At 32.5% G+C, this 26,444-nt stretch overlaps 1 protein-coding gene across 10 annotated transcripts in view; it reads left to right on the top strand.

The window, feature by feature from the left end:
• LOC412893 (hemicentin-2) overlaps positions 1-26,444 on the top strand; it is a 395,106-nt gene that overhangs the window by 346,058 nt on the left and 22,604 nt on the right. For 5 of the 10 annotated variants that reach the window (XM_016915061.2, XM_016915060.2, XM_016915069.2 and 2 more), the window contains 11 exons: positions 519-863; positions 1,482-1,748; positions 3,196-3,552; positions 3,934-4,194; positions 4,660-4,917; positions 6,964-6,981; positions 7,809-7,949; positions 11,120-11,156; positions 16,042-16,466; positions 19,559-19,666; positions 22,380-22,501. In XM_016915061.2, coding sequence (XP_016770550.2) covers positions 519-863; positions 1,482-1,748; positions 3,196-3,552; positions 3,934-4,194; positions 4,660-4,917; positions 6,964-6,981; positions 7,809-7,949; positions 11,120-11,156; positions 16,042-16,466; positions 19,559-19,666; positions 22,380-22,501 — 2,339 coding nt within the window. The remainder of the gene's footprint in view (positions 1-518; positions 864-1,481; positions 1,749-3,195; positions 3,553-3,933; positions 4,195-4,659; positions 4,918-6,963; positions 6,982-7,808; positions 7,950-11,119; positions 11,157-16,041; positions 16,467-19,558; positions 19,667-22,379; positions 22,502-26,444) is intronic. The other 5 variants (XM_026444076.1, XM_026444075.1, XM_016915064.2 and 2 more) reach the window with 4 other exon arrangements.

Genomic DNA, 26,444 nt, shown 5'->3' with positions numbered 1-26,444 from the left:
CCTCGGTCTCGTTTCACCTGTTTATCCGGATGTAGCATAAATAGATGGTTCTCCCGGAGGCTTGGGCAATTTATATATTCTTCGTTTTGAATGGTTTCAACCGTGGCCGATGCCTCGTAAAAAATTCTCTTTTCATCTGCCCATCCCTTTCTCTCTTTCCATGGAAAATTCTTTTCTTTTCCTTTCTATTTCCTTTTACATCATCGAATTTTTCATTATTAAATTTTGTTGTGGATGATTACAATCGAGTAATCATTATTGAATTTGTTATATGGAGGAAGAATTAATGATGGAATTTTTGTTATTGTCCAGAGTAATTAACTTTTCACTTCATTCACATTTGCTCTTCTAATTTCCAAATACAAGTTTAAAAATTAATATATTTTCTTTTCTCAGCCAAAATTAATTCCAATACTACACCGCGAAGAAATCTTTCACAGATAAAAAAAAAAATATCGAGAAGCAATTTTTTCCTGTTTCTGAAATCAAAGAGGGGCCCGTTTCTTATCTGCCCGCAGACAAGCCGGTGGTGAAGGTGATAATGGACCCGGAAACACCTGTGAACGAGGCTGACCGTCAGAACGTCTCGCTGACCTGCGAGGTTGTTACCGGGAATCCGGCAAGCCTGACCGCCGTGCGATGGTACTTGGACGGGGATCTGTTGAAAGAACTTCCGGATTGCACGAGGAATAGCAGCTCGACCACCACGACCACCGAGGAATCTTTAATTTTCTGCGATATCGATCCGAGCAAGTTGCTGCTCGAAGCTGTGGGACGCTCCTTTCACGGCAACTACTCTTGCGAGGGTAGAAACGACGCTGGCTGGGGGCCACTTTCGCCGAGTGCGCCTGTCATGGTCTATTGTGAGCTCCTTTTCTTTCTTTTTTTTTCTTCCTTCCTTCCTTCCTTTCTTTCTTTAATTTTTAATCCCTCGATACGAACCATTTGCTACATCATTTTGGCCCCACTTTGTTTTGGGACTCTTGGAGATCTCCAATTTTCTTTTCGCGATTTATTGTTGTTTATATTATTATTATTCTTAAAGAATGAATTTGTAGTAAGTTTTTAATTTTATGATTATTATATCTTTTTATATAATCATGAAATTAAGAATAGAAAATAAACCATTTCGCTCCATGTTTGAATCTAGAATATTCTACGCTTGATTTTTCGAATATCGCTATTTAAAATTTGCATAAACTTGAACTATCTCGATAAATTCTTCTAATATATTTCCAAACAAAATCATAAATGTTTGAAGTAAGCTTTTAACTTTCATTCGATTGAATAAATAAATAAATAAATAACTCGGGATCTAATAATTCTTCAATTAAAATTCTTTAATAAAAGAAAAAACTTTCAAAAATCCAGCAAACGAAACAATTCTTCTTAACGCACGAATCGATAAAAAAAAAAGGAGGATGGATAAAATTCAATTTGAAGTTTTCCTTGAAATAATAAATATATTTTGTGTATAACAGACAAACCGGGCCCAGCTTCGATCTCGTACGAGCCCCAGCAGGTGATAAAGAAACGGCCGTTGACCATCACCTGCTTCGTGCTCGATCCAGGACGTCCGAAGGTGGCCGGGTTCAAATGGCTGCGAGGGCTTCACAGACTTCCGGACGAAAACAACGCGACCCTTACCATCGAGTCGGTTAATTTGGAAACCGAGGCGAACTTCACTTGTCTGGCTTACAACGAAGCCGGCGACGGTGATCCGGCTACCACGTTTATCGACGTGTCCGGTGAGTTGTAAAGTTAGTGGGGAAAAACTTTCTAAATTCCCCATCGAGGATAAATCCTCCCCTCGCGTGACGTTCATTCCCCTTTCGAGATTCGTGCGCACGAGACGGGGAAAATCTTTGGGAATTTGGAGAATGCGGTTGAATAAGCGAAACGAAAGACTTTCTTCTTCTTCTTCTTTTTTTAATATCTAGATGGAGTAGAAATTATCGATTTGCTTGAAAATTTATAAAAGTTTTCCCTTTTTTCACTTTTATCTAATGTCAATTATTAATTGTACGTTTAAATTTAATTTTGAGTTACTTTTTAAATAAGTACAGCTTGTGTTTTGCATACGGCTGATCGCACGTTGACCGTTTCTACTTGCTTTCCGTCTCATTTCACTTTCTCGTACTTTTCTCTCGTTTATTTATCAAACGATCAAACTTTTCCTGATTGAGATATTCCTCGAAATTTATTAATTTTACCCTCGAGTTGTAAAAAAAGTTTACAAATTTTCCCCTCCCTTAAAACTTACAGAAAGAGAATATAAAAATATTTCTGAGAAGGAGAATAAAGTGTAATCGTAAATCATAACATTCGGTTAAAATTTTTACAATCTGGAAACGTATATAAAAAGAAGAAATGTAGCAAGATGTATTAAATAAAAAGGGGGCGTGTTGTTACTTTTGTGTTTGGGGGAGGGGAGGAAAGAAAAAGGGGAAAAAAATAAACTTATATAAAAGGGCTTCCGTGACACATACTTTCCGTGCTGTATCTAAATTAACGATTCGTATCTTGAAAACTGTGTAAACTTTATTCTTTATCTCTCCTTTTTATTTCTCATTTATTTAATTCGTATATATACATACGTATGCGGCGACACGCATTGCATTATACTTATGCATTTTGCATGATAATAATCCGCTATTTTATATATAAATAACGAAGGCTTTATTTGATGCGTTTTATTTTCATATGAAAGCAATAGTAACATTTCACGAGAGAGCAAGCAACGACTATTGCTCGATAAATATTCATGCTCGGATAGAACGTGTATCTTCTTATTAATTTTCATCGATAAACGTGAATCTATTTATTGAAAAGATTTAATTCTTTTTCAATTCTTCTAAAGAATAATAAAAATAAAAAAAAATTGCATCGATGCCACTCGACGATGAGATGAGATTTATTTCACGGATTTCTTTTAAATTACGACAAATTTCAATCAAATCTAAATAAAAGATATAAAAAATTGAATATATATTATCCTTTTCCATTCATAAGAGATGATCTTAAGAAGAATCATCTGCAAAAGAAAATACATCGATTTCACGGTGTACGAAATCAAAACCGCCAAAATATCTGAGAAAACTCATCGATTCACTCATCGTGTCGCGTGCTTATCTCGCCACAATGCCAGCCCTTGAGAACCGTGGTGGTTGAACTTGTTCTTTCGATTGTCAATAGCGGCGCCAGCGTTTATCAAGAAGCTCCTCCCTTATCACGGCTACGTGTACAATTCGCCGAACGTTAGCATCATGTGCTGGGTGGAGTGCGCCCCGATGTGCAATATCTCGTGGCTGAAAAACGGCGTCCCGATGGACTTCACGAAAACGAATCGATACTACCTGATGAACGTTCTTCACCCACCTGATCCGCGAACCAACGATTTCGAGAGCATACAATCGACTCTGGTTTGGAATCTGACCGCCTGGCCCAGTGGCCAACTCGACCGTGTCGAGGACAACGTTAAATTCACCTGCGAGAGCAGCAGCAACGGGATTGGATCCGGGGTGAAGAGTAGCACCCACTTTCACGTCGAATGTAAGCTCGATTTTTTTACCTTTGATCTAACCTTTATCAAATTTCGTTTCTTTAAAATCAATCAAGTTTATAGGAGAAATATTCTTCATGTAACTAATTTAATTTCAGAGTGTTGATTTTGTAAAGTTTGTTGTTGATTACTCTTTCACGATTTTTAATAGGTTTAATAGGTTTTCGATGGAAAGTATAATTTCAATTTTGATAAAATTTGGCGGGAACGATAGATAGATAAGTGGACGATGCTTGTCGACATTTCCTCTCTCAACAACAAAAATGATTATTCGATACACGGTTCGATGTTCTAATCGATGTTCACAACGCTTCTCTGTATATATATATAGAAATACGGCCACTTTATCCGTATCTTTATTCGTTCGACAGTTCCACCGGAAAATATGACGATATCGAAGAAGATAATAAACGTTACCGTCGATACGATACCGGAAACGGTGACCTGTAACGCGAAGGCGCTCCCGGAACCGACTTTCCGCTGGTTTCGGGAAGGTTCCACGGACATCATAGTCGAAGGCCGTGTTCTCGACCTGAAAGTGCCGATTCCTAGGCGGAGCAACGGCACCTATTACTGCGAGGCGTCGAATCGTCACGGAACCAAGAACATCTCCTTGATCATGAATGTTCAATGTAAGTAAAGAAACGTTCCAATATCGAGAAGAAGATTTATTTTTCCCATCTCGATCTATCTAGCACTCGAATTTCTTCAGAGTCAATAGAAACGATATATTCGTAGTTTTATTATTTTTATTCTTTTTATTGGAAAATTTAGTTTATTTTTCGGATTTAATATCTTAGAGATTTTTTTTTATTAAGAAAAACTATTTTCTGCCAAACTTAAGATTTCTCTAAGATATTGTAAAAAAAAATTTGTATCTTTCGTGATTTTTAATTTGCATTATTAATTATTCTCTGACGCGATATAAATTTGTACACGAATGTATGTTTACACGAATTATATAAACAGAGAAATATTTCAAAGAGTCTTCGATAATATCTTAGAATCGCGAACGATACATCGAACGTGTATATATATACATAGATTCATTCGGGCAAAATCAAAGTAAGCCGAGCCGCTGTTCCGTTCGTGTGCAGTTAAGCCAGAGTGTCACGTGGAAAGGGAGCGAATAGACGGGGAGGATTACGTGGTGTGCTCGGCGATGGCCAATCCGAAGGAGACCGATTTCGTTTGGTCGTTGAAGAGTGACAATGACACGTTGGAGCAGATCGCCGTTGCGCGCAATGGGAAAAGCTACATCCGCCTCGATACATCGGTAACCAATTTCCGGACGTATGTTTGCGTTGCGAACAACTCCATCGGCCATTCCAGCCCTTGCGACCGTGACGTGCCAGGTATGCGCTCGCACACTTTTCCAACGTTTTTCCATTACACTTTTGATGATTTATTCAGACTTAAGTAGAGATTGTGTACAAAGTTATCGAAACGATAACGAATGGAGGAGAAAGGGCTTTTTTTTTATTTTTTTTCGTCAAAATTAAAGAATTTGATGTGCAAATATCGAAAGATGAGTTTCATCTCAATTTGATGTAAAAATAAGTAATAAGTGTAATGTATTAATATCTGTTTCAATCGATTTGTTTGATAATTTTTAAATTAGTGGGGAAATTAGAAAATGTGTTTATGGTATTTTTTTTTTATGCAAATAGTTTTTTGATGATCAGATTTGAATTTTTAACAAGAATGAAGAATTTTGCATGATGATATACGTTTTAAAGAATGCGTTTTGCGAATTAATAATGAAGAAAATTCCATTCTTAACTGCTGCGAATTTTTACGGAGAATGGATTCCTTCATTTTTTTTCTCTTATGATATCAACATTCCCATCATGGTTCTTATATTATATTGTCTGGCTGTAATTCTCTTCTTCCCTAAAGAAAAATGCTCGAGATCTGAAAAAAAAATGCCCGTGATATTCGAGAAACATTTTCTAAAACTTCTTAAAAATCTTTTAGAACACGTATAAGTTTATTAGTACTTTTCATTCGAGCGATATTTTTATATCTGTTTTTTTTTTTTAATTTTTAATAAATGAAGAGGTTAAAGTAATTAACGAGTAATGATATAAATAATATTAGAAATATAAAATCATTTTTTAAACGAATTATAACAACGTGATTAAAAGTTTAAAATTACTAGATAAATTGTTGTAGTGATATATATTTCACATAAATTTCAAACAGTCCTTCGATATTATACAAAGGTATAATGCAAAATTAGAAAAACGAGATTATTTTATATGCTAATATTAACAAATGATTGGCAAATATACTTGAAACACAATCTTCACATTCTTTAAGCATATTTATAAATCAATCGTAACTTGATAAATTAATAAATAATCATTTTTACAAAGCAATTTAAATCTCTACACCGAGATTTATTTTTTTAGTAGATAAATGAGAAAAAATGCGATAATTTATATATTATAATTGTAAAGAAATTAGATTGATTCAATGTCATATTTTCTTTTTATAGTATACAATTTCTAATCTCCTTCTTCCTTCTCTTTTTCTCTTTTTTCTTTTTTTCTGAAAAATTTTAATGAAACTATTTATTCAAAGCGTTTCCAATTAACCAAATTTTTACTTCTTGCGATACTCCATGATCAAGCTACGAGAAGCAACGAACTCGAGGCGAAACACATTTTTCCATGTCTGGTAGGGTATCCAACGCGAACATTTGGCTACGAACTTCGTAAATTAGATTTCCCTTGAATGCCTGTTAAATTCGAAAGTCTAATTTATCCTGGTTTAAATCGGATTCGTTTATTTGATTTGTACCTTCCATTAATTATAGCCGTTTATTTTATAACGTCAAAACGATGGTAATTATTTCTCGTGCGGTTGGTACGCCTGAAAATGATGGCGCCACTATCCAATATAAAGAGCAAAAGAGTATAAATAAATTGCTAATCAAAATTTTCTTTTTTTTTTCATTCGTTAATATAATTATTAAATTAATAAGTTAAAACATGAATTTTAATATCATCAATAAGATTTTTAGAAGAGATATGAATATAAATTATATAACGATAAATAATTCAAAATCCCTTAGTGTGATATTTATTCTCAAATTCTTAAAAGTGTTATTATTTTTTTCTAAAAAAAGTACAATTTAGTCTTTGAGGATATGAATATACGAACGATTAAATTTATAATAAACATTTTCCTAATCAATTATTAAAATTTTTATAATAACAGCTTCATTGTAATCTCGTAATTTAGCATATTGAGAAAATAACATGATACACATATATATATACAAATTCTCGATCCAGATATTATTAAAATTATTTTCTATGATATGACATATTTGATAATAATATTTAGCATACATAATACTCGTTTTATATTATATACTCTTTGTTTCTTGTTAGCTCACCATGGACATCGAAGTAAGTTTTGCTATTATAATTATTATATTAAATAATATATTTAAAAAAAAGTCAGTTTCTATAAATAAAACTTCAAAATGTGAATAATAAAATAAACTTTATCAATATATAAAATTTAAAAATTAGACTTTTTTAATATAAGAAAGTTTAAAGGGGATTGAAGGCAACTTAAAAATAATCAGACCCATAAAAAATAATCTCGATTACGTTGTTTTTCCTTTTCGTGAGGAAAAAGAAGTTTTATGGGTTGCTTAGCTTCAAAAATATTTCACCGGATTGATTACAATGGAGCACCCTGTATAAGCGCATAAACTCCAGTAAAGGCTCCAGGTAAAATATTATAGATCGAGGAAATGGATTAAATCTAAGCAGAAATATGAAAAGCTTTTCTCGAGGATCGGTAGACTTGTTCTTTGTATTAATAATAATTCGGATATTTGAATTGTAATTTCGTAAAGTAAAAGAGAAAAAATATTCATCCCATGAAAAAATTCGTTGTTAATATTCTTGATAAAATTTTCAATCTATCAGATTTAAACGAATATAATTTAAAAATTTAACAAATTAAGAGAATTCTTTTAATTTCTAAAATTCCTAAAATTTTTTTGATGGAAATTTGTTAGAATTACACAATTTACAAACTATTCAACTTTTACTCAATTTTCAAAAGTTTGAAAATTATTTTTTATGATATTTGATAATAGTCATTGTATTTAAAAAATTGTTCAATATGGAATATATTGAAAATCAAGAAAAGAAGAAATTTTCTTATTTCGTTGTAGTTTCTGAATGTAATTTAATATAATTAGAAAATATATATATTTCAGGTCATATACCTTGGTGGCATCAATTGGAAGGAAATCTTCTTTTGATCGTGATCGTTGCCGCGGTTGTCCTTATACTTGTGATAATCATCATCTGCGTGATCATCTTCATCGTTTGTCGACGCAAGCGAAACCAGATGAAATGTAAGTTGCACTTTATTTATTATAATTATTATAATTGTCATTGTGATCTGTTGTTCACAACGTTTCGCATGACGTAGCCCATCCAATGGAATTTTCTTCGAGATTGTGACATTTTGTAAAATTATATAATGGAAAAAAAAATTAAATATTCGTCCCTATAAGGGATATAATAATTTTAAAGAATAATTAAAATTTATAAAGTCTTGGATATTTTTGATATTTCGTAATTTAATTTAATTGTTCTTTACTTCCAAATTTTATAAATTATTATTACTAATTAGCTTTTGCTAAAATCTCGAAGAAATCCAAACTATCATCACGATAGACGAACAGTTCACATGCACACATAATTACATAATTTACATCAGAAGGTACATCATCCTACGATAAATAAGCATTATATATATATATTTTGCTTGACAGTCGAATCAACAGCAATATTCGAAAAGATAATGATAAAAATTTACGTTAATTTTCGTTACAATAGATTAAAATTAATAAATTTATCGACTTTTCCAATTGATTCATTTTCACTTCATCCAATAACTTTTCTTTTATCATTTTCCAAAGAAATAATTATACATTTAATTTTTTTTTAAATTTTACAAAAAAGTAGACACTTTTCAGATTAAAAATTAATCAATTTCTACAATTGTCTCTTTCCATGAAATTTTCGTAATAAAAATATTAAGAATTTATAGTTGTTTTAATTCAAACTTATTAAATCAACTTTACAAGCAAACATTACAACGTTACATAATGTTTTCGACAAAATTATACGGTCGGCAAATGTCGGGTGTAAAATTTACGAAACCAAGTCGTAACGATGCAATTTCATAATGACTATAGTCGATAATTACGAGGCAGCTTGTTGTTCCATTGTCAAGATTGAAAAACTGCGAGCACGTAATGCATATTTGTCGTTTTAGATATTTCGCGAGGGGGTGCATCTCATAGATCACTAGAACAGCTATTATCGAGATAATAAAATAAATGAGGAAAAAGAAGAAAGGCAAAGTCATTAAACTGTTATTTTGTTGCAATGCAACAATTTTTTATGCAAGATGGGCAATTTAAACGAGGAGTCATTTATATAAATATCTACGTTATTTATCGTTGTATAAAAAAAAAATGTCTTCACGAGAAAATTAAACTACTTGAAGAGATATATATGTTCCTTTTTCTTTTTTCAATTTTTTTTTTAAATACAATAAATTTTTGCACATGCAAAAATTACAAGCAATTCAATTTTTTGCACCAAGAGAGGTCACACGATATTTTTTTTTCATATCAAATTTTTATAATTTTTAATCGTCCAAAAAGAATATATCAACATTTTATACATTCATATACGATATTTATATTCTACCATTACTAATCTCTTTAAATGGTATAATTTTGTCTTAAATAATTTCTTTCGTGTAACAATAAATGAAATAGATATGTTTAAGATGTATTCCCATTTAAATCGGCTCATCCTGCATCCACACTACACGCATCTACATTCAACGGATCATACGTTTCTCTTTTATGTGACGAGATCTCGTTTCCGCTGATATCCATTTCGCTCACTTTAACTCGTTTTGTTTACGAATCGTTGTTCGATTTAACCAGAAAGTAAAAATGGAAAAAAAAAGAGTGTCGAGAGATTCGTAACAATCGCGTACGCGCTCGATACGACGATATACTTACACGATCGAGATATATATATATATATATATATATATATATATATATATATATATATATATATCGATGGAATGGAAACCGCGAAATATTTTTCGATTGTTTTCGACGACCACTCGACGACATTGCGGCGATATGAATCAGGTGCGGATAAACGTACGTTGCATGCGTTTGTTTGATTAACTTTTTGGGAGAGAGAAAAAAAAAAAAGAAAGAGAGAAAAAAATACGATTCACACGTATAAAAAAAGAACAGGAGGTAAGGTTGATCGAGATTTTTTTTTTCCTCCCCCCTCTCCTCCTGGCTTTTGTAACAATTTGAATTTGTTTGAACTCGTAGAGAATTGTCGCGTAATTGACGAACGTAAGAGATTGAAGGATATTTGTCAATTATTCGGGAATATTTATTACCGATTTTCGTTCGGATTTTCGTTATATAAAGTTGACATTGACCGACCATCCCGTCTGGCTGCGAATATTCGATCAAATTGTAATATAAAAGGAAGAAAGATTTACGAAACTATCGAATTGTTCAATCGTTATAAATATTTTTAATAATTGGTGTACAATTTAATAGAAGAAACCAGTTCAATAATTTATAACAAATCCGAATAATAAATTTATTATTAAGATTTTCAGAATTTTTAATCGGGAAAAAATGAGAGAAAATAGGAAAATTTAATAAAATTGTGCTTAACAATAGCGTTTAATAATATAATCGTATATTGGATCGAATGATCGCGGCTAGATTTGCATAAATCATATGCACTGCATACATTATTTTGCGTTGTTATTATCGCATAGTTCATGCTAGTTACAGAAAACAAAGCATGTCTATTATGTTACGTAATCGTATAAGGTAGATGCGAATTTCCCATTTGGATGCAAAGACAAGTGCATACGTGTATACAAATTATTTAAGTAGACGGACCCATGCTGCGCCACGTTAATCGACAACTTGTTTCGAGGACATTTTTATACTTATATACAAACTCAAAATTAATTTTAATTACTCTACAATCGTAAATAAAAATATATAAATATATATTTAAGAAATAATATATCGAATAATTTATCGATAATTCCACCATTTTCCTCTAATCTCTATCATTATATATGTATCAAATATTTGTTAATTTGTCGCACAAATTAATTGAGTTTTAAATTCCAAGGAATGAAAATGTCCTACAAGCTGTTCGATCCTCGAATCGAGAAACAAGAACTAATTCCCAAAGTATCACGACTCTTCGAACGCGACCTCCTCCGGGAAGTTAGTCAGCGTTAATTAAATTCACGGTAAAGTTCGAACCGGAAGGAGTGTATCTCTCGGTCGAACAAGGGAGCGAGTGGTCCCTTTTGGGGGCAGCATGGGTCTCGTTAACCGGTAGTGTTTCACTAACACAGAAAAACTGATTCGTTTTCTGCTCTACTTTTTTTTTTTTTTTTTTTTTTTTTTTTAATTTGGACTTGCTAAACAAAACACAGACAGTAATCGGGTGGTCGAGCTGGAGGAACGTGAACAGTAAGTACGCAGCGCCATCTTAAACACTTCTTCGCTTCGTATAGTTTGATGCGAGTCAATACTTTTTGCACTTTTGGACGTGAATGATTCACACATTGAGTACCATCGCTGAGAAAATTAGAATGCTTGTAGCTGTTTAATAGTTCGAATAACAAATGTGGATATTTTACAATTTATTGATTCTGAGTTGGTATATCAAACTTAATGCTTGATTATTAAGTTACGAGGAATCGATTATTGCGTTAGATGAAGTTCATCAAAATTTTTGTACATGAATTCTAGAATCAACTTTTCTCAAAAAATCTATCACGAATATTAATATACATTCATCCATTTTTTGTTTCCATTTCGAACGAAAGAAAGATTTTCTAGATGGATCATTCGCGATGCAAATGTGTAAAATATAAATTCGCGCTTTTTCCCCCCTCGCATTTGTCTTCTTTCTCCTTTCTCTTATTCCTTTAACCAGTGTCGTTGCCTTGGTACCATCACGCTCTCGTCTATCTTTTCGCCTTGCATACCTCTGTTATTTCGACAGGTTACCCTAATTTCCGCTTGGCGCTCGCTTCGCGCGATATTGTCGGAACGTGCGCTTCCGCTTTTCACCGGCAAGAAAACGTATTTTTCGCTTCGTGGAAACGGCTGAATGCGCAATCGCCTCGCTAATAATTCAGTTTGAATTTTCGGCACGGAGTATATATATGTATATATACATCGCACAGCAGCAGTGTGTGTGTGTGTGTACATACACGCGTGTTTATTTTTTAATCCTGGATACTCGATACTGTTACACGGTATATCAACTCGGCGTAGGTAAATCTCGTTATGCGATTGATCGATCGGAATTACTGGTTTCGCGTATCACCGGTTTAACAGGGGACACGGAATCACTGTGAGAGGGAATCCTGTGGATTCTCGTTTCGATCAAGTGGAAGGATTTTTACTACGGTTGGGATTATGGTACTGGGGTCGTACAGGAATGGATATCATCTTGATGGTTTGAGTAAATGTAGTTTCGTGTTTTATTCTTGTTTGATTGCGTGTGATGGATGGTTTTGCATGCAAAAAAAAAAAAAAAAAAGAGAAAGAAACGTGTCTTGGAAATGAGACAAATGGAAACTCTTGAACGAGATTTGATTGTTTGATCGTAAAAATCTTTTTCGTTGTTTTTTTTTTTTAATGAAAAGTGATAAAGAATAAAATTATTAATTATTTATTGATTTTTTAATATATATAGTATAAAAATTGTTAGAAAATTTAAAGAATGCTCATACTAGAACAATATAGAGTTATTTCATGATCACAATCAAATCAATTTCATAATCAGTTTCCATATAAATATTTCATTAATTCTTAATTATTAAAAACTTAAAAACAAATATCCGATAGAAACATCCCTTTTACAATTTTTTACAAACTTCTTCAGAGTCAGAAACTCCAATTTTCACTCTATTTCTTCATAAACCGTTTATTTACAACCTGCAACTTTCGAATCCTACTCAAAAAAAACCTCGAAACACGTTTCATCGAATATCAGAAATATCTAGAATTAATCAACTCGGCCTCACACACTTCTATCACAATTATTCACAATTATCTAAACACAAATTTCGAGTAAAGAATTTTGATAATTTTTAACATAACATCAACGAGTATCAAACACTACGAAACGCCATGACTGTTACCATCTACGTTGCGTAGTAGTGGTAGTAGCGTGCGTCGATGTAACTGTTACCTCCATGATATGTGTAGTGTGCACGAGATTGTCTCCGATCCCCAATCTCGCAGGAAGTCCTCTCGCCGCTTTCCACCACCCTCTTCTCTCTCCTCCCCTATCCTTCCTCCACGGCTGAATGCATGTCCTGTTGCATAATTTAGCGACCACTTCCGGCTTATAATAGTTTACTGTCGAAGTCTCTGCGTACAAGGTAAGATAGGTAAGGAGGGGTGCAAATGGACGAGGGTGGCGAAGTTCTTTGTTACTCGAATGGTAACACTGCCTGTTGTGTGCCTGTTCTCGTTGCATAATTTACCCAACGATTAGTTACACTTCTCTTTTCTTTTTTTTTTTTTTTTTTTTATTCTTCATCGTGCTCTTGATTTCTTCTTTTTCCATATTCTCTTTCTCTCTCTATCGCGTTGCTGATACAGTGGCGCGTTCTCTATCCGGCCGCGGAGACACTTTCGGAAAGGTGAAAGGTAGGTGAAGGGTTGCATGCTCGATGAGTAGAAAGCTCTCTTATTGAGTTGGCTGTCGTTCAAATCGTGACCTGAAACGAAGAATCCTTTTGACTTGGCGAGAGAATTTTTCGGGACAAAACGTGCGCTCCCTAACGTCGAGTGAATGTTTAATTTTTCTTTTTCTTTTTTTTTTTTTCTCCTTGTGCTCGTTGGTCGTGCTTCGATATAAACAGGATTAAGGTAAAGAGATGTTTATTTTGGAGGAAAAATTCAGTTAAGGATCCCTGTGATTTTACTTGGGATTGTTCTAGTTTGGATCAGAAGGATTTTATGATCGGATTATGGTTTTTAAAACATTGAATGTTGGATTAAAAATGTTATATTTATATCTTGTTATTATATATTTGTAAAATGATTCTGTTAAAAGCTAACTTTTTTAGTATATTAATATTTACAAATAAATGTTTATAAATGTTTTGTTTTTCGTGGAATAATTTTAAAATAGTGTTGAACAATTTAATGGCAGATATTAAAATATTCTTTTTTTTTTACTTAATGTATAAATTATGAAAAGAATAATCCTAAGCTTAATTTTTAAAATAGAATATGTAATTTCATTTGTAACAGGATTTTTCATTCTAAAAAGGATCATGTTAATAATATTTTGAAAATTATAATAATATCCTTACAAAAATTACTTTGTATGAGTCTATTAGTCTCAAAAGAATAATTCTATTACGTTAATAGAAAAGAATTCGAATAAATTTTAAAATGCTAATATTTTCAAATATATAATTATGATCTCTTTAGGAAAGGATTGAAATTAAAAAATTCTCTCGTATTAAATATAAACGATGCAATGATGATATCTTTCTTTAAATATTCTCGAAATACTTGGCACCATTTCCCTATTATTTCTATCATTAAGTTGAATTCGATGTTCGGCGTGGCTTTCCAGCAGGAATAGTAGAAAATTTAAAAAAAAAAAAGAAAAAAAAGAAAAAGTGGACTGATATTTCATAGAGCGACGCTTTTGATGAATTGCCAACGTTCACGCATATCCTATGCATATGCAATTCGTTATATAAAAGGGGAAAAGAGTCAAATTTTATTATCGACACTGCCACTATACCTCTAGATTTCCACTTATTAAACTTTGCATTAAATATTTCCATTCTCACAATGATCCATATATTAAATCTGTTATTAAATTATCAAAAAATGAATTTTTTAATCTGTTCAAACCTTTAATATTCCATTTAATATATCAGCTTTAAATTTATTATTTTTAAAATATAAAAGAATCTCGTAAGAATCCGCTTAAGAATTTCAATCCTTTGTATCGAATTCTCCATCACGATAGTAGTAGCCTCTGAGAGAATCATTTTACAAATAATAACAATATTATTTTAGCAATATTGTAATATCGAAATCATTGAAAAATTTCAAATTAAACATCTCTATTCTTATCCGTAAAAATTTATACATCAAATCAGCCTATCAAGGAATCTCTGTTCATATCTGTATGCATCGAACGTTTTATTAATTAAGAAAAAAAAAAAGGGGGGAAATTAGTTGGATCAAAAGCGAATCCCAGTGTTGCAGAATGATTCTTCGGTTTCCTCCGTGAAATCGGACACAATGAAAGTGAAAAAAATATTTGGGAAATGCTTGAAACGAGTCAGAGCGATCGAGCGAAAGTTTAATTAAAAAGTTGGAAAAGAGAGAGAGGGCGTGGAAACGGCGATAGATGACTTTGTGCAAAGCAGAAAGTGGGAAGCAATCAAAAGGATTCTTCGTTCTTTTTTTTTTATTATTATCTCTTTTCTAAGTGCTGTGTCCATATTGTAATCGCGTAATTCGAGTATCTTAGGAAAGATTTTCGAGGAGATTAACAGAGAAGTGACATCTCTGTGTCATTTTAAAACAATGGAGGACGATGAAACATTACTCCTTTTCTTAATGAACGGATTTTAAAAGATTTGAACATTTTTATTTATTTTATCGATTTTACGGATCGAGTCTCTTCATATACCTTCTCGGATTTTGACGCTTTTTTTTAAAATTAAAATTATAATTTTGCATAACGAGATTCAAGGAAAAGGAATATAAAGGGGAAGAAAGCAAAGAAAATTTAATATTAAATTTAATAAGACGATATGAAACTACATAAATAATCGTTGATACGGAGATTGTATCAACCCCTCATTTTGGTTAATTTTGGTAAATTGATCTTTTGAAGTGATAAATCACTATAATGTCGTATACAAGTGAAATTCATAACCACGATAATAGATTACCTGTCTGTAACCTGAATAATGTAACACTATAATCCTAACAATGCATTTCGCCTCATTCAAACACGAAGTACATCTTCATTCCTAAACAAGTACCCTAATTGATCATCAATAGCACTATGATAAATCATTATATAACTTTATCTCTCCTTTTCCTTTAATCTCAATCATTTCCAAAAGATACGAATCCCTAAAAAAAAAAAAACACTCCAAATTTCCACAATCTCTCAAAATAACCTATTTAATCCTTCCTCCAAATATAAAGAGACTCGATCTACAAATCCCTAATCAAATATCGGGGCACGGCATAAAATGTTAAAGATCGAGCAAACGAACGATCGCCTGTCACACTCTGCTTGTTATTTACCAAACTCTCCTCAAAAAAAAAAAAATGATGCAAAAAACAGTCCAGACGGTGGTCCACCGAGTCCAACAGTGTCCTCCCACTCGACCCAAACGACGGTCCATCCAACCGCCGCGCCCAGGTGGCCACTGAAACCCGGTGTGCTGGTGCACATCAATCGAAGCCATAGCCTGCGATCGGGGCTGAGCGTACGCGCGTCGAACGAGTCGCCGCTTCGTAACGAGCTGATGGGCGGCCGGAACGAGCCGACTATGGCCGATCGTTTCATCGTCGAGACAACGATCGCGAAGGTCGGCGGCGGGGGCGGGAAAATGTTTCGCAGGCGGAAGGAGGCACCGCAGAGGAGGTTGACCGTGTCCGGTCTGCATGACGAGGGTATGCTTGCCAGGGCTAATAAAATTAAGGCGATGTTTGGAGTGCAGCTTAAAGAGCAGGCCACTTTGCCGGGAATTTCGAGGGAGAAGACAGGTGAGTTGTGTGAGGGAGCGGCGGCCCGCCCACGCTGTCTCTCTCTGTCCTTTATTGAAGGGAGGGACGATCGCTTTAATGTTGGTCGCCACGCCTGAGACGATTTTTCGACTCGGCTCTTTTCACGTGTGTTTTTACGCGGTAATCAGCTCGACGAGAATTCGCAGGGAATTTTTATCCGTCCACTGTGTTCCGCGGGGGCGAGGGGTTAACTTGATTACTAGGGAAGGGTGGATAACTTGGTATGACAGGGAGGAAATAAAACGGGAGGAAAAATTAGGGAGTGAAATGTAAATTTAATACAAGAAGCTTACCGGGAGATAACCGTGGAAATAAAGCTTTCTGGAAAGCGCGGTATGTTAACTTTGTGCTGCTAATTACTGGTAAGGGGCGTAGCTGTCGTGGTTCGTTAATGCTCGTGGATAATTCTTTTTATGCGTGCCTCTTTGTTCAATCGAGTTGATGCAAGATCAACTTGCAATTTCATTTTTATTATGAGATCGTCTATAGAGATTATTAATACAGGATTTGTGGGATATAAAAAAAAATAGTCGAGGAGAAAGAGTTTAACGTCAAAGGAAAATTTAATAGATTATTTTGCAAATTTTAATCTTAGTTTTTTTCAATCTTATCGTTTGTTTTGATTTGTGTTAAATTTATTATAACGAAGAGACGGATTAAAGGAAAAAGAAGATAAAAAGATAAGTAGAATTTAGAATTTTTAAGAAAATTTATCTTATTATTAAAGTAATATGCATGATATTTTTCAATCGAATTTAAAAAGTTTCATCGCTTCGGTATAAAATCTCTCGATTTATTAACCAAATGACCCGAGCTCCCTTAATTAAAAATACCGGTTGCTTGCTGTATTCGACGAAGTGTATCGAATATTTGATAAGCTATGTTAAACACGATTGATGCTCGTTCGAACGAAAAGTCGTATAATGTTTGCACAATTTGCCAACATTAAAAACGATCTCCCCCTCCCTTTCTGGATCCTCATTCGAATCGACCATGATGTTTCTTGTTGGTCGTTACGGTTTCAATTACGTTAAACGATGGAAAAATTCGAGTCGCCCGATTCGGCGCGAAACCCGACGAATTCACGCTCAACTGAATATTTTATTTCGTCGATAAATAACCTGGTCGAATTTTTCCATCGTTGGAAAAATAGGAGAGCTTTATTTCCAATCGTATTTCCTTCTTGTTTCTTCTTCTGCGTTGCGCAATTAGATAACGTTTATAGAAAGTAAAAGATCTTTTTACAAACACGTCTGCAGATCTTGCAATGTTCTTTTATTTTTTAAAAGGTAATAAACGTTGTATAGAATGTGATTGTCGTTTCGATTGTAATCGAAGAAAATAGATTGATTATAAAATAAATGATACGTTGATATAATTAAGGCAAAGCTAAAATATTTGAGATGAGAATAAATGTATTTCGTTTTATTTAAAGATATAATTATTAATAGAAAAGAAAAAGTAATAATAGGAAGAGTTGTGGTATTTAATTCAATTTTTTTAAATTCATTTTTATTTTGTATTTTATCATTATCATTAATCTTAATTATTATTCTTCGTGGATTTTAAATTATTATCAAGAATATTAAAAATTATTAGATTGAGATATAAAAATGAATATCTGTTCTAAACTTTATAAAAGATATATCGAATTATTCATGATTTGATGTATTATGCGCATCATGATTAAATCTATCTATAAAATTTAAAAATGCAGATGTGTTTTGAAAAAGATATTCCAACGCTTGAATGAGAGAAGCTTTTTTAATCTTCGAATAATCGATTTAATTATCGGTATATTGCACCATTTTTTAGCCATTTTTACGCTTACCAATCGTATAATTTTTCTGTAATTCGAGCTCGCGTGACATTAAAAACCAAGGCACATAAAACGTAATTCTAGATTAAAGCTTCGCAGAAAAAGAAGGTAATGTCCCCTACGTGTAATTAGAACATTTAATGTTGTTTGTATCAGCATGTACATCAAATGCAGACGTTCCACCAGAGTAGAACGTAGTAGTACCTGTGCCATTTAAAGAATTAAATATATAATTCCCGTAATAAAAAAAATTAAATATTCTCGTAATATTTAAATCAATGCGGAAAATTAAAATTAAAATTAATTTCAATTCTTAATTGAAATAACGTTTGTTCCATTTTCAACATTTATTTTTAATCCGTGATATGAATAATAATTTTTTTCGTTAATTTTTATATTGCAACTTTCATTGATTATACGTTGTTTCATAATATAAGTTTTTATTATTATTATTATTATTATTATACGTTTTTCCTCTACGCTTAATTAAATATTGATTTAATTCGTTAATTATTCAAATATGAATAATACGAACGATGAATGCAAAATTCATTTGGCATTTATGGTGAACCATTTATGTACAATTATATCCGAGGGGAAAAAAATATACGAAAAGCTCGAGAGAAAAATGGTATAAACACAGTGGAACCAGTAATTTGTGCTTATTATGAGTAAAATTAAATCAAAAATATATCAAAATACATCTTTATTGTATACTCGTAAAACTTGTAAAAAGAATATTATATTTAAAAATTAAAATGTTTACAAATTGAACTATTTATTATTTTATTTATTGTTATATTTATTATTATCAGAATGCAAATACAGATTAGAGATTAAAAGTGATTCTCAGACAGTCACTTTCAATGTAATTTCTCAAAATATTATCAAAAATTTTATCCTTAGAGAATTTTAATCATAAAAATATGAGTAACATTTGAGAATAAATTTCTCAAAAAGTTAAGACTGATTATATAAATATTATTAAATATATTTTTAATTCTTTCAAAATTATAAAAAAAATCATTTGTTACTACTTTTCTCTCGAGCTCAAACATAATATAATTTGCTAATTCTAATAAAAAAAAAATTTTTTTTTTAATAACACGACCATGCAGTAATACAATTCCTTTACGAATATCGTGCCAGTCGCATGGAATAAAAATTGCCTCGTTGCATCAGTGTCACTGTCGTTGCTTGTTTTTTTTTTTTTTTTTTTTCTTTCTTGTGTATGTTTTGTGTGTCCCCTTAGCCGTGACTTACAAAAGAATAGCGCCGCAGCGGAAGGTATTGCATGCGGAATCATCCCGCGAATTGAACCGGGCCAACGTCTCCCGTAAGCGAAAGAAACCAGGCGCAGGTACGTATATAAGAAATTGAGGAATGTGCAAGACTCTAACAAAGATCTCTAACTGATTCTCTTCCCTTTGCGACTTTTATCTGTATATTAAAGCAAACTTTCTCCTAACATGATGGAGTGTTGTTTGTACGATTTTTTTATTTTAGGAAATATTAAAAAAGTGAAGTTGTGTAAAAAAGAAATGATTATAAATAAACTATCAATTAGAGCTATTTATCAATGTTATTATTACGTGAAAAGATGATTTATTTATATAAAGCTAACTTTTTCTTTAATGTGAAGTGTTTGTACGTACAGGAAATATTGAAACGTGTAGAAAAATGTAAATAAATTATTATAAATAAGTGTCAACGAGATAAATTACTGTTTATCAATATTTCGTGAAAAGATAATATATATAATATATATATATCAAATTGAAAAATAGAAATTTGAAAAATTGACGAACAATCATAATAAATAATAATTATTCTTTTATTTATTTGTTATCAAAGATTTATTAATAAGTTTGTATTCCTTTCTTTTCTCTATATATGTCTGCATAGAATTGAAAAGGTTTGCATTTTATTTTATATTGTAAATTGATGAAACGAGAATTAGATCTTGTATTCGTACAGGATGATTCTGGAAAATTATTTGAAAGTTTGACAAATACGAAAAAAAAGAAAAAATTGAAACTTTTTGGAAACAGTTTAAATTGATAATGAAAAAATTTGTAGGGATGAAAAAAAATATGAATTTTAAAACTCCCCTTTCAAAATATTACTGTCAAGTATCGATTTTTCGATGTATTAATAATTTAGATTCAGAAATAGAAGATATTAGAGATTGCATTTTTTATAATTAAAAAGCAGCATAATACAAAAGGAGAGCAAGCGGAGGTGAGCCATGGAATATTTTTCTTCCGCTTGAAATATATTGTTGCGTGCATCTTCTCAATAATTTTCGAGGATGCGGCTGACATTGATTAAAATGAAGTTATAAATTTAACATTGACAGAAATAATTTTCTAAATAATTACCTGAAAAATATAAAAAGAAGATACGTGTCAAACCTTCTTTTCCTTTTCGTTATTTATAGACTCTCAAAAGATTCTGTGATCAAAATGGCGTAGACTTGTTCGTATATTACATTTAATCGCCAAAAAAGAATTTCAAATTATCATTATTATTGAACTATACTATTTTATATTACTTAATACAACTTTGCAATTTATCAATATTATATAAATATATAAATAATCCCTTCATAAAAATTTATTAATTAAAAAATGAAATAAAACTTTTTAAACTCCAATTTAGAAAAATGTTAAATTGCAACAAGAATATACATTATTCTTCATTTTAATATCATCAAAATATACGATTCACAAATTCTATCTATTACGATCACATCGATATAATTCGAAAGATAACGCTTCGTATTAAAAAGAAATTTTAATTCGTTCTCCAGAATCACACTCGGAATACACTTTGATTAAACGATTCATTCCGATAATGGGATGGGATGATAACGTGGCAAACCGAGGCCGAACGAGGAAATATTGTTTTAACACACACCCTTTTCCATGCAACGGAACAACAATTTCTCGTGTTTCGATTTCAAAATATTTAGGTTAAGAAGAACACGACGATGTTTTCAGCGGGATCGAATCGAGGGACGAAATATATTGACGCGTTTCGATCGATTCAATCTCATTGTTGATCCTTATAAATCCTGTACGTATAAACATTTCGCGTGCAAATAACACGCAACGCGTTATTTACAATACAAGATGATTGTTATTCGCGTGCCGTTTTGCTCGCAAGGCAGCAAAAGCTGTTTGCGTTCTAATTTTAATTATTGAAAGGAGAAAAATGACGAAGCGATCATCGTATTTGACACGTCAAACGATGACGAGGATTGTGATTCTGTATTTTCTTGGCAATCGATTATTCCTCGAGAAAAATTTAGTATAATTAGTTGGAAAATTTGACACATTGAAAGCATAGAATTTCAAAGGATACAATAATGTGTCAATTTTGAACCTTTGGTGTCCAATCTTTGCAATTTTTATTCATAATATGTCAATTTAAATTTCATTATATTTAATTCAATATATAAAAAAAAAAAATATTCTATTTTTTCTATAATATATGTGTTTTCTATAATATATAATATATATGCTATTATTATATGTTATATGTTATTATTATCTGTGCATCCCATAAGAATTGTACATCAAGGTTCAAAATTGTCCATTTCCCACCACTCTTCTCGCGAAACTGGACTGCATGGATAAATGCAACTACATACAAAAGGATCTACACGATTCATATGTATTTAATCAAGACAAAATCCAACATCCCTTATTGTCCAAAGAAGACAAAGACGTAGACAAGAGTATATATTCTCCCGGTTACAATTTCCTTTATATATATATATATATACACACACACCTATTCTAGCGTTTGCAATTACACTTGAATATTTATCAAATCAATTCTCTCTGTCTGCCTTTACCCTGATGCACCCGAGATTTCCGTTTCCACTCTGAGAAACGGTCCATAACATAGAAATCCTTCTTCGTGAAGGGGACACGGGTTTCTACCTTTCTCTGTCTCTCTGTCTCTATCTTTATCTCTCTCTGTCTCTCATAGGTCTCTTGAGAATTGTCGACACGTCACGTGTCTCCGTTTAATTACGCAAAGTCATGTTTCGTTTGCGCTTACAGATCCCAATCAAGCTGCGAATAACAATCACGTGAACAGCGTGTCGGAGGGACTTCCGGAGTCCGGGGCGAAGACGTTTTACGAGAATTTGCCTTTCCACGGGATCCAATCACCGCCTAACAAGGTCAGTATCGAGAATCGATTTGCGCACGAGAATTCTTAATTCATTGTTCGTTTTTGACGGCATGATCTTTCTTTCTTTTCTCTATCTTTCTTTTCTTCCGTTCTCTGACACGTTCCAATCGGTTCCATCTTGTTGGTAACGATGAGATGCAAATCTAGGTTTAATTGGGATGATATTTTTGATATTTTTAATAGTATTTAGTTGGCTTGGATGTATGGATTGAAAATGTTGTTTAGATAGGGGAGATTCGAGGAATTTTGAAACATTTTTTAGAATTAAATATCAAAAGGAATATTGGCCAAGGATAGGTTTCTATTATTTAAAGATTATTGATCAAGATGATTGATTCTTTGTAAGTTTATCACATCAAAAATGAAACTGCTGGCAGAGTTTATTTAAATTCTGCTTTCATTTTATGAGAGAAAATAATTTAATTTCTTCTGACAATCGTATTCCCGTAACGCTATTTTCTCCATGGGAAAATTTATTTATCTTCGCATTATATTTGCAACACGAAAATTGTCCAACTTCGATGAGATGAAACTGTGCTGGGAATATCTTTGCTTGCAAAATCAGATTCAACAGCTTATAAAAAAAATAAGGTCAAGAAAGTTACCGTTTGAAATAAAAATTCAACAGGGATGCTCGAGAGATTCCAAGAACAAGACAAACATTTTTATTCGCGCAAGGAATAAGAGAAGGAAAAGGATAAATCTAATTCGAGGGAAGGGAGAGGGAAGGAATGGCAAAAACTGGCGTGATAGAAAAATAAATAAAGTAAAAAGGCGATGATAAAACTGGGTCAAGAAAGTTACGAGGAGGATTAAACAAGATCGTCCAAAAAAGAAAAAGAATTCCAAGAATCGTATATTTACTCTTGCGATCCGGTTCGAGGACGAAAACGGAGGGAGGGGGGAGAGATACGTGAAAAAAAAGGGGGTCGAAAATATATATCAGGAACAACCGGCTATACTCGACCGGTCCTCGACCGCGAAACGCGGGAAAGTCAGCGTGAAATAATCGCATTATAAAGGGCTGGAGTGGAGTGCTGACCCTCTTTTCCAAAACCCGGGGAGAACACCGGAAACACAGAGCTCGAAGGAAGGAAACGCGATGTACTGCACTTTGTGCCCGGAAGAGTGGCTTCGAGAATCGTTGGAAATTGTTCACCGATTTTCAACTTACACCAATTGTCCCTCTCGCGAGAAAGATTAGAAGCGATTTCTGCTAGTAAAGTATACCAAGAAATCCGATTGAAATTGTTGAGAAATTTGGAATTGTATCCAATATTTAACCGATAGAAATATTAGCAATGATAAATAAAATATATGATAAATATAAATAAATGATAAATAAATGATAAATAATTTTAGAAATAAAGAATAGTATGGTAATATATTTTTATATATCATTAAATATAATTTTATTTATTTTATTAATATACTTATTATTTGTCAAATAATAGAATAATATCACGATGAATTATCATTCTTCAATCACAGGCAAATGAAATTCTTATGAATATTGAAATCAATTGAGAATTATTTATCGTTTATGCTTAGGATAGATACATATTTACGTCGTATTTATTACTTGAAAGTATTTTTGTTTGTCGTTTCATGCTTCGCGAAAGTTTTAAAGAAGCATTAACAACAGGAGGAAAATGAAATCGGTTTAATATCTTCTCCCGTTTTACGTAAATATCTTAAGACGCGGCATTAAAAAATTCCGCTCGTGCCCCGATAGGACCAATAATTAAAAACCGAGCATAGCCGGCATATCCTCCATTAAAGCGGAACGGGAAGATTAAACGGGGGAATAATTCAGCGGAGTCGCCAGCAGAGAGGGCAATTTTAATATTGTAACGCGGTAACGTTCTGACCTTTTTCGACGCCCCCTCCCCCGAAACCCTTAAATTCCTCGCGTCGTTGCGCGTGTTAATACTTTAAACTGTCAACTCCGTGGCACGCAGTCGTTCACAACGAAACTGCATCGACCAGCAACGTCCAAGGTAGATCGATTTCACGTTTATTAAATAATGAACTCGAGCCGGGGTGTCGTCCGTAAGCTAACGCCATCTGGTCAACAGAAACGTAGATACATATTTTAAGAACTCGGCTTATATCGAAATATATATGGTTTCCTAAAAGGAAGGAATAGAACATCGTCGATGCGTTAATTAAATGTGTTAAATTTTGATCACTTCGCCAGAAACTTATAAAATTAATCAAAAAAGAAGTAGAATCTTACGAGAAGAAGAAAAAAGGATTATATTATATTTGGATTAAAATTAAGAATTAAGAGATTTTTATATATAATTAGATTAAGATAGTTTCGTTTATTTCAAAAAAAGCCATGGTAAATTTGATTCGTGCAGATCAAGGACGAGGACAAAACATCATTGATGCGTTAATTAAATGTGTTAAATTTCGTGAGAAATTCAACTTATAAAATTAATCAAAAAAGAAGTAGAATCTTACAAGAAGAAGAAAAAAGGTATTTGGATTATAAAATTAAGAATTGAGAGATTTTTATGTATAATTAGATTAAGATAGTTTCGTTCATTCCAAAAAAAGTCATCGTAAATTCGTGCAGATCAAGGACGAGGACAAAACATCCTCGATGCGTTAATTAAATGTGTTAAATTTTGATCACTTTGCGAGAAATTCAACTTATAAAATTAATCAAAAAAGAAATAGAATCTTACAAGAAGAAGAAAAAAGGTATTTGGATTATAAAAGAATTGAGAGATTTTTATGTATAATTAGATTAAGATAGTTTCGTTCAAAAAAAAGTCATCGTAAATTTGCATTAAGATTCGTGCAGATCAAGGACGAGGACAAAAACATCGTTGATGCGTTAATTAAATGTATTAAATTTTGATCACTTTACGAGAAATTCAACTTATAAAATTAATTAAAAAAGAAATAGAATCTTACAAGAAGAAGAAAAAAGGTATTTGGATTATAAAATTAAGAATTGAGAGATTTTTATGTATAATTAGATTAAGATAGTTTCGTTCAAAAAAAAGTCATCGTAAATTTGCATTAAGATTCGTGCAGATCAAGGACGAGGACAAAACATCGTTGATGCGTTAATTAAATGTGTTAAATTTCGCGAGAAATTCAACTTATAAAATTAATTAAAAAAGAAGTAGAATCTTATGAGAAGAAGAAAAAAGGTATTTGTATTATAAAATTAAGAATTGAGAGATTTTTATGTATAATTAGATTAAGATAGTTTCGTTCAAAAAAAAGTCATCGTAAATTCGCATTAAGATTCGTGCAGATCAAGGACGAGAACAAAATCGCGTCTCCTCCACCCTTCGAGTCGTAAGTTCACGGCGTCTGGTGCGACAAAGGTGGGGTTAATTCTCTCTTATTTAACCAAATGTGTCCCATTAATGGCCATATCGGAAGCGCAGGAACGGTTCCTGTCCAAGGTAATTGAGCATGGTCAGGAGGTGGCCCCTTTGTCGAGTATCTTCTCGGTCCCAGAAGCTTTTCCTCGTTCCATGATTCCATATTTCATCAAATATATGATGCCATTCGCATCGTCCGCGACAGATTAACGCGTAAATTATCGATCGGCGGTTACATCACAAATGTTTATTTATTTGAAAGCCAAGCAATACATAGTTTTCCGACTTCGTGCTATGATAACGCTGATTATTATTTGCCTGGTCATCAAACGCGATGATGAAATGGATTATTAGTTTTAGGGAGGGAGAGAGGATAAGAATATTTAGGGAGAAGATCGAATATATATACAGGGTGTTAATAAATTTGTAGGAAGGGCATTTTTGGAGAGTCGACGAAAAAGTCGATGAAAATGTGTGTAAATAATTTGTAATTTAATAAATAAGCTTCGATCGATATTTTTAGATATTTGTGATTTTGTTTCGCCTCTTGAATTGATCAGAATATGTTGAACACTCTGTATG

Source organism: Apis mellifera, linkage group LG11 (genome assembly GCF_003254395.2).
Source record: "Apis mellifera strain DH4 linkage group LG11, Amel_HAv3.1, whole genome shotgun sequence".
In the NCBI taxonomy this organism is placed as follows: Eukaryota; Metazoa; Arthropoda; class Insecta; order Hymenoptera; family Apidae; genus Apis; species Apis mellifera.
The sequence above is the reverse complement of the archived record's forward strand: the minus strand, read 5'-3'. Positions and strand labels throughout refer to the sequence as shown.